This window comes from Nannospalax galili, unplaced genomic scaffold, assembly GCF_000622305.1.
Source record: "Nannospalax galili isolate Female #2095 unplaced genomic scaffold, S.galili_v1.0 scaffold899, whole genome shotgun sequence".
Classification (NCBI taxonomy): Eukaryota; Metazoa; Chordata; class Mammalia; order Rodentia; family Spalacidae; genus Nannospalax; species Nannospalax galili.
In genome coordinates, this window is record NW_008343202.1 from 837,483 (window position 1) to 844,885 (window position 7,403).

The window sequence follows — 7,403 nt, forward strand, 5'->3', positions numbered from 1 at the left end:
TCTTTTTACCCTAACTGCCTAGCCAATTCCTACCTCCTATTCTTATCACGCCATCCTCTGAAGGGATTACCCCAACTGCCAATAGGGAATAGGGATGCAGACCGCTCCCAGAGCGGTTTCTAATCATACAGGAAAAAATTCATCTTATGGTCTTGGTTCTTCCTAGTAATTTAGCCACGTCAACCAAGGCCCAATACTAACTCTATGTGTTGTAAGTCCACAAAGGGTTACTCCAACACAGATTCAAACTTTCCCCCTTTGTGGACTGGATCCTTCAATTCATTTTATCTTTCTTCACTAGGTTAACTTGCTAAGTATTCATGATAGCTGCCTTGCTGGGTGTTAACTGGGTGTGACAAAGGGCAGGTCTTCACAGATCTAGACTTAGAGGGCAAACACTCTAGGAACTTACTTTTTAAATAGCATGCCTTCTTAGTAATGTCCTTACTTTTCCAAAAGGACTGCTCTAAATAGGTAAAAGCTGTAAAACAAACTCCAGGCATTTTTTCACAAGTTTTTGTAAAAACTGAACGTTACAGAATTTTTTTTTAAGTTTGGCTAATACAGACATCATTATAAATCTTTAGGGGCTGGATTGATGACTCAGCAGTTAAGAATACTTGCTGCTCTTGTAGAGGACCAGGGTTCACTTCCCAGTACCCACATGGTGGCTCACAACCATCTGTAACTCCAGTTCCAGGCAATCCTATGCCCTCTTCTGGCCTCTGCAAGCATTATACACACAGGTGTATTTACATACATGCAGGCAAAACACTCATACACATAAAAAAAATTTTTTTAATTAATGACTATTAGATTTAAATGCCTCCAAGTTATGGTAAAAGGCTGTACCTTTTGGTGAACAGTAGTACATGCCTGTAAACCCAATCCTCTGGTGGCTGAGCAGGAGGATTGACAAGTTAAGACAAGTCAAGGCTATATAAGAAAATAAAAATAAAAACAGACAATAAAAATAAAATAATAACAACAACTTAGTCTAGCAAATTGGTATAGTGAGTAAAAACAAATTGTACAAGCCTAACAACCTGGTAGAAGGAGAGAACTAACTCAACAAAGTTGTACACACACACACACCCCATAATAATTTTAAAAAATGGGGCTAGAGGGATGGCTCAGTGGTTAAGAGCACTGGCTGCTCTTGCAGAAGACCCAGGTTCAATTCCCACACCAACATGGTGGCTAACAACCATCTGTAACTCCAATTCCAGTGGAATTTGACACCCTCTTCTGAACTCTGTGGGCATTGAACAACATGGGTGTACTTACACATTGGCAGGCAACATATTCGTACATATAAAATAAAAATAATAAACATTTTAAAATTTAAATAGCAATAGTAAAAGTAATAAACGGTAAAGAGCGAGGAGTCCTGAGCCAGGTTGCCTGCATTAGATCAGACCTCTCCCCATACTATCTGGACTGAGCTTCATTTACATGCTGTGTGCTTCAGTTTACTCAACTATAAAATGGTGATGAGTTACTGACCTCAAAAAACTTCTACAAGGATGCTGTGATTTTTTTTTTTTTTTTTTTTTTTTTTTTTTTTTTTTTTACTAGTCTCCCTTGTAGCCCAGCTGGCCTGCAACTTGCTATGTAGACCAGGCTGGTCCCAAACTCAGAGATCGGCCTACCTCTGCCTCCCAAGTGCTGGGGTTAAAGGCATGTGCCACCATGCCTGGCTTGTAAAGTATTTAGACTACTGCCCAGCACAGAGTAAGCACTATCTGTAAGTATTAACATGTATCTTTAATACATGGTTAGTCATCCAGTTACCACCACTCTGGGATTCTTTTTATTGCTCTTTTGAGTAAAAGTGCTTCTGAGAATTTTTGGTAACAAAAACAATGGCAATGCAAGAATTTGTTTCTTAAATTCATCTGAAGCATAGTGGCAATGAAAATAATGCTAAGCAAAAAGCAAGAGACAGGCCAGAATATATGATGAAAATTGTTTAAAATGTTTAAATAGTTCGGCTAGGCATGGTGGTACATGCCCAGGACACAGGAAGCAGAGGCAGAGACAGGAGGACCAATCATGAGCTTGCCAGCCTGGCTCAGACCCTATCTCAGGAAGAAAAAAAAAAAAAAGGTGGGAGGATAGTTGTGGGGGTTCTAAACTAGTACTCTAGAAGAAGCCAAATTTTATCCTGCCACTACCTTAGTAATCCTGACCACATCTCAAATTGACAAAAAAAGGTTGTTGTTTTTTTTTTCAGATCCTTTCTTTGTGGTACTGGAAATTAAATACTTACTAATAGAAACTTTTCAATGTAAAGGTATGTCACTTTGAGATTCTGTCCTTTCAAATTGTTTAAAGTATCTTTTAAATGAGAGCATGATGGCAAAAGGCTAGCATTACTAAGGATGTTATTGGCAATTCTATTGTAGTCTCTCAACATTGGGGAGAATATCTGTTTTGAAATCTGTAAGTCTGAAACTACTCTTATGTAATTACTCTTCCCAAAGTACTAGAGGACTTTACACAGAGACAGACACATACATACATACATACATACACATACACACACACACACACACACACACACACACACACCCCTTAAAACTGTCTCATTAATCACTACCTTATTCTATTTCTATTAGGAAACTTAAGAATTGAGAAATGAGAATAAAGTGAGTTCAAGCAATTCAAAGTCACATGAGTTAACACTGGGTCCTAGAAAGGGACTTTGCTCAGGAACTTTCTCTTCCATTAACTTTTCTCATCCTTTACCAATCATTCTACTAACTGCTGGGCTCAAATTTTCTTTTCCTAAAAGTCATATCTTTGAATACTACTGCTATACATCAATTTTCAAACAAAAAGAAATAGTGTGACGTCCTCAATAACCAGCCTTCATTTATTTAAGGGCTTTTCCACCTTGTCAAGAGCATTTCATGATGTTTCTTCTACCCACTTCCAAAAGAAAATTAGGTCAGACATGGTGGCACACAATTTAATCCCAGCGGTGAGAGGCAGAGACAGGCAGACCTCTGTGAGATCAAGACCAGTCTGGTCTATGTGGAGGCCAGCTGGGGCTACAGGGAGACCCTGTCTCAGAAAACAAACAACAGAGAGAGAGAGAGAGAGAGAGAGAGAGAGAGAGAGAGAGAGAGAAGAAGGGAATCAACAGGAATGGGAGGGGGATAAAAGAGAGAGAGAGAGAGAGAGAGAGAGAGAGACAGAGAGAGAGACAGAGAAAGAGAGACAGAGAGACAGAGAGACAGAGAATGAGAATATCAGTCTATAGGGCTGGAGAGATAGCAGCGGTTAAGAACACTGGCTGCTCTTGCAAAAGACCCAGGTTCAATTCCCAGCACCTACACGGCAGCTAACACCAGTCTGTAACTCCAGTTCTAGGGGATCCAACACTCCCTCTGATCTCCATGGCACTGCTCAACACGCATATACCTACCTACTTGCAAGCATTACACTCATAATATAAAAATAATTTTTTTTAAAAAAAGGAAAGAAAATCAATCTATACAGCAGTCTGCTAGAATTTCTAAATCCCCTTATCTCCATTTTACACACAAACACACACACACACACACACACACGGTTGAAGGTAGTTTATAAAAAGGCTATTCAAACTGGATACATTTCTTGAAAATAATTTTGCGTGCAAAGGCGGCTATTTTACTTCTATTAAAATATCTTAGTTCTTACCTATCCTTTGACAAGCATGAAATTTAAAATATTAAAGACTTATTTTTAATTATGTGTATGTATGTCTGCATGTGGTAGATATGTGCAAGTAAGTATAGGTGTCCTTGGAGGCAAGAAGAGGGTATGGGATCCCATGGAACTGGAGTTAAGGGATGTTGTCAGCTGCCCCACCTGGAATGCTGGAAACTGAACTCAGGTCTTCAGCAAATGCAGTATGTACTCCTAACTGTTCAGCCATCTCTCCAGCCTCAAATTTAAGATATTTATGTACATCACTATCTAACTAAACATTAGTTGCAGCTATAAATATTAAATTCACTCTTTATTATAGAGAAGTAGAAGTCAGGCATGATAGCACATACCTATAATCTAAGAACCTGGGAGGTGAAGGATCTTGGGAGTTCAATACCAGCCTTAACTAAATAGCAAGTATGAGGTTAACTTGGGCTACATGAGATCCTGTCTCAAGATACACGCCCCCAAAAAGTGGGCTGGGTATGAAGATCATTCATGGAGAGCTTGCCTAGCATTGGGTATTCAATACCCAGTACCACTGAGAGACTGAGAGAGAGATTTTGTCTAATGTACTTTAAAATGATTTTAATATAATAGTTGTTGGCTGGAGAGATGGCTCAGTGGTTAAGAACACTGGTTATTCTTGCAGAAGTCATGGGTTCGAATCCCAGCACCCACATGGCAGCTAACAACTGTCCGTAACTCCAGTTCCAGGGGATCCGACAGTCTCTTGTATCTCCTCAGGCATTACGTGACACAGGTGCACTTACATACATGCAGGCAATAACACATATACACATAAAATAATAAAATATTTTTTTAAATATATAATAGTTGCCACTGCCAGGCGTGATGGTACACACCTTTAATCCCAGCAGCAAGAGGCACAGGCAGACTGAGTCTCTGTGAGTTTGAGGCCAGCCTGGTCTACAGAGTGAGTTCCAATTCCAGGGAATACAGGGAGAACCTATCTCAAATAAAAGACAAAAAAAAAAAAAAGTTGCCACTGAATTATTATTTTATTACTCATTATTAAAAAGCAATGAGAGCTGGGCATGGTGGCACACGACTTTAGACCCAGCACTGGGGGGATGGGGGGGAACAGAGGCAGGTGGATCTCTGTGAATTCAAGGCCAGCCTGATCTACATAACCCTGTCTCAAAAAAAAAAAAAAAAAAAAAAAAAAAAAAAAAAAGCAGTAAGAAACTGACATAGGAATGGCTATAATCCCAGTCAGGAGGACTGCTTTTCAGTTAAACCAGTCAGGGCTACATAGTGAGACCCTATCTCAAAAAAGCTTGAAAATCTTTTCTTGTAGTAGACATTAACCATGAAAATATTTACTGTATACTGATTAAATGGTTCAAAAATAGTCTTTAATAGGGGCTGGAGAGGTGACTCAGAGATTAAGAGCACTTGCTATTCTTCCAGAGGACCTGGGTTCAATTCCCAGCATCCACATGGTAGCTTTGTCATCCTCTTCCAGCCTTTGTGGGCACTGCACACATACCAGCAATCCAAACATTTGTGCAATTAAAAATGAATCCTTTTAAAAACACTCTTTTAAAAAGCCCCCTTTCATTAAAAATACAGTAAATTACTTGTTTTTTTGTTTTTGTTTTTTTTGAGACAGAGTGTCCCTGTAGCCCCAGCTGGCCCGGAACTTAATACATAGATCAAGCTGGCCTCAATCTCACAGAGATCCACCTGCCTCTGTCTCCTGAGTGCTGAGATTTGGTAACACCACACACAGTTTCAGTAAGTTTTTTGTAAACAGTGGCATTTTTTAAATCCTAAAATTGGTAATTCTACGTACATTTGTATTAATCTATTAGCCAGTCATTTTAATTTCATGTTTTATAAACACCTGATACATACCCCAGGACCCACATGGTGGAAAAAGAGAATGGACTACAGAAAGTTGTCCTCTGACCTCCAGAAGTGTCCTAACACACACACACATAAATAAATAAATGAATAAATAAATAAATAAATGCAATAAAAAAGATAAACTCAGGGTTCTCAGCAAGTACCTGAGGTTAGTTTAGAAGACAACTTGGATGGAAACAGGCAACTTGTGTGGGCTGTCACACTGATACATTTTGAATTATAAACTGGTGCCCACATTACAAATGTACTTTTTAATGTTTCATGAGGTCATATAATTATTTTACAAAGCTACAGGAATTCTATTTAGGAGCCGTAAGTTTGCAAATAACAACAAAAGAAACTCCAACACTAGTTTGTTTAAGTAATCATCAATAATAGGTCAAAATAGACTGGTGAGCTATACAGTTCTACCTAGCAGTTTATCAACAGGCAAGGGAGAAATGTGGTTAATGTGAGCACTGTCAACACCAAAATCCTAGGGAGAGCAAGCCTCTGTTAACATTACAAACTACCAATCTTGCAATCATTCTTTTTGCTTTTTCCTGGGTAACGCCTCCAATAAAAATGCCCCTTTAAAAATGTATCTTTATTCCTACCAAATTTAGTCCACTAAAAACAATGTAAGTAAAAAAAAATCAACTACATTTTTAAATAAGAAAAATTATCCGAAAGTTATGTATATTTAAGTTGTGGATATCCCATTAATACTAATCAGCAACGTTTAAAAGTCATTCTAAGCTGCCTGTGCCTGTAAACCCTCAGCATTCAGGAGACTGGGCGCGGAGAACAGCCACAATGGTTACAGTCAAGTGAGTTCGAAGCCAGTGTCCGCTACCAGATAAGACTTTCTCAAAACAAAAAACAAAAAAATAAAAGTCATCGTAGCACCTAAAACACTATGACCACACGTTAACTCTAAACTTAAAGTACACCTAAACTCTGGTCATTTTCCCCCTCCTGGGCACACTGAAATTCATGAGAGAAAAATTCAGGAAATCACATAGATCAAGCGCTGGCATCTTCCTTTTCCAGAGTAGGGTCAAATGCGTGCTTGCCCGCAAATGTCACGGTCGCCTCTAGAAGGCTGCCAATCCTCAGCGCTACGGAGTACAAAGAGGCCTGAGCACGGAAACACCTGTCCCGAACACCCCGGGAGCACGGTGGGAAAACCGGGCTGGGAGTGCACGCCCCGCCGCACAGCCCCGGGGCAGGAGAGGTCCGAGGACCCAGTGGACACCGGCCTAGCCGATCGCAGCACCGGGGTCTGCACACGCCTCCCACGGCTACAGCTGGGAGACCTGTCACGCCCGCCCGTACGCGCCCGCACCCTCGCGGCTGCTCCTGCCACCTCATCCCGGCCCACCGCCTCCGCAGGCGGCCTGCGCTGGGCCGCCGATCCCACCCCCCACCCCACCCCCGCCGCGCAGCCGTCCGAGCCGCGGCCGGGGCCCCGCTCCGTCAGGCCGGAGCTCCGCGCGCTCCCCGCTCCCCGCCGACGCCCGTGCTGCGCTCCCGTCACTAGAGCCGGGCTACCTGGAGGCCAGAGCGGCGGAGCACTTCACCCAGGGCCCCAAGTCGCAGAGGGCCCGGTGCTCGGGGTCCCGCTCCTTCTCCCGCTCCACGTGGTAGGCGTAGATGGAGAGCAGGATCCCGGCGGCGCACACTGCATACCGGGCCACCCGCTCCCACCGCGGCACCGACACTCTCAGCAGGACGGGCGCCGCCATCTTCCCCCCTCCGCCGCCGCCGCCTCCCTCCGCCTCCACCTCAGCCGCCGCCGCCCGTCGGGGCCCGACCCAGCCGCCGCCACT

At 42.4% G+C, this 7,403-nt stretch overlaps 1 protein-coding gene across 3 annotated transcripts in view; it reads right to left on the bottom strand.

Annotated features, from left to right (window-relative positions):
* Vkorc1l1 (vitamin K epoxide reductase complex subunit 1 like 1) overlaps window positions 1-7,397 on the bottom strand; it is a 51,464-nt gene extending 44,067 nt beyond the window's left edge. For 2 of the 3 annotated variants that reach the window (XM_008839154.3, XM_017799659.2), the window contains exon 1: window positions 7,126-7,397. In XM_008839154.3, coding sequence (XP_008837376.1) covers window positions 7,126-7,319 — 194 coding nt within the window. In that variant the 5' untranslated portion in view covers window positions 7,320-7,397. The remainder of the gene's footprint in view (window positions 1-7,125) is intronic. The other variant, XM_017799658.2, reaches the window with a different exon arrangement.
* Between the last annotated feature and the right edge of the window lie 6 nt (window positions 7,398-7,403).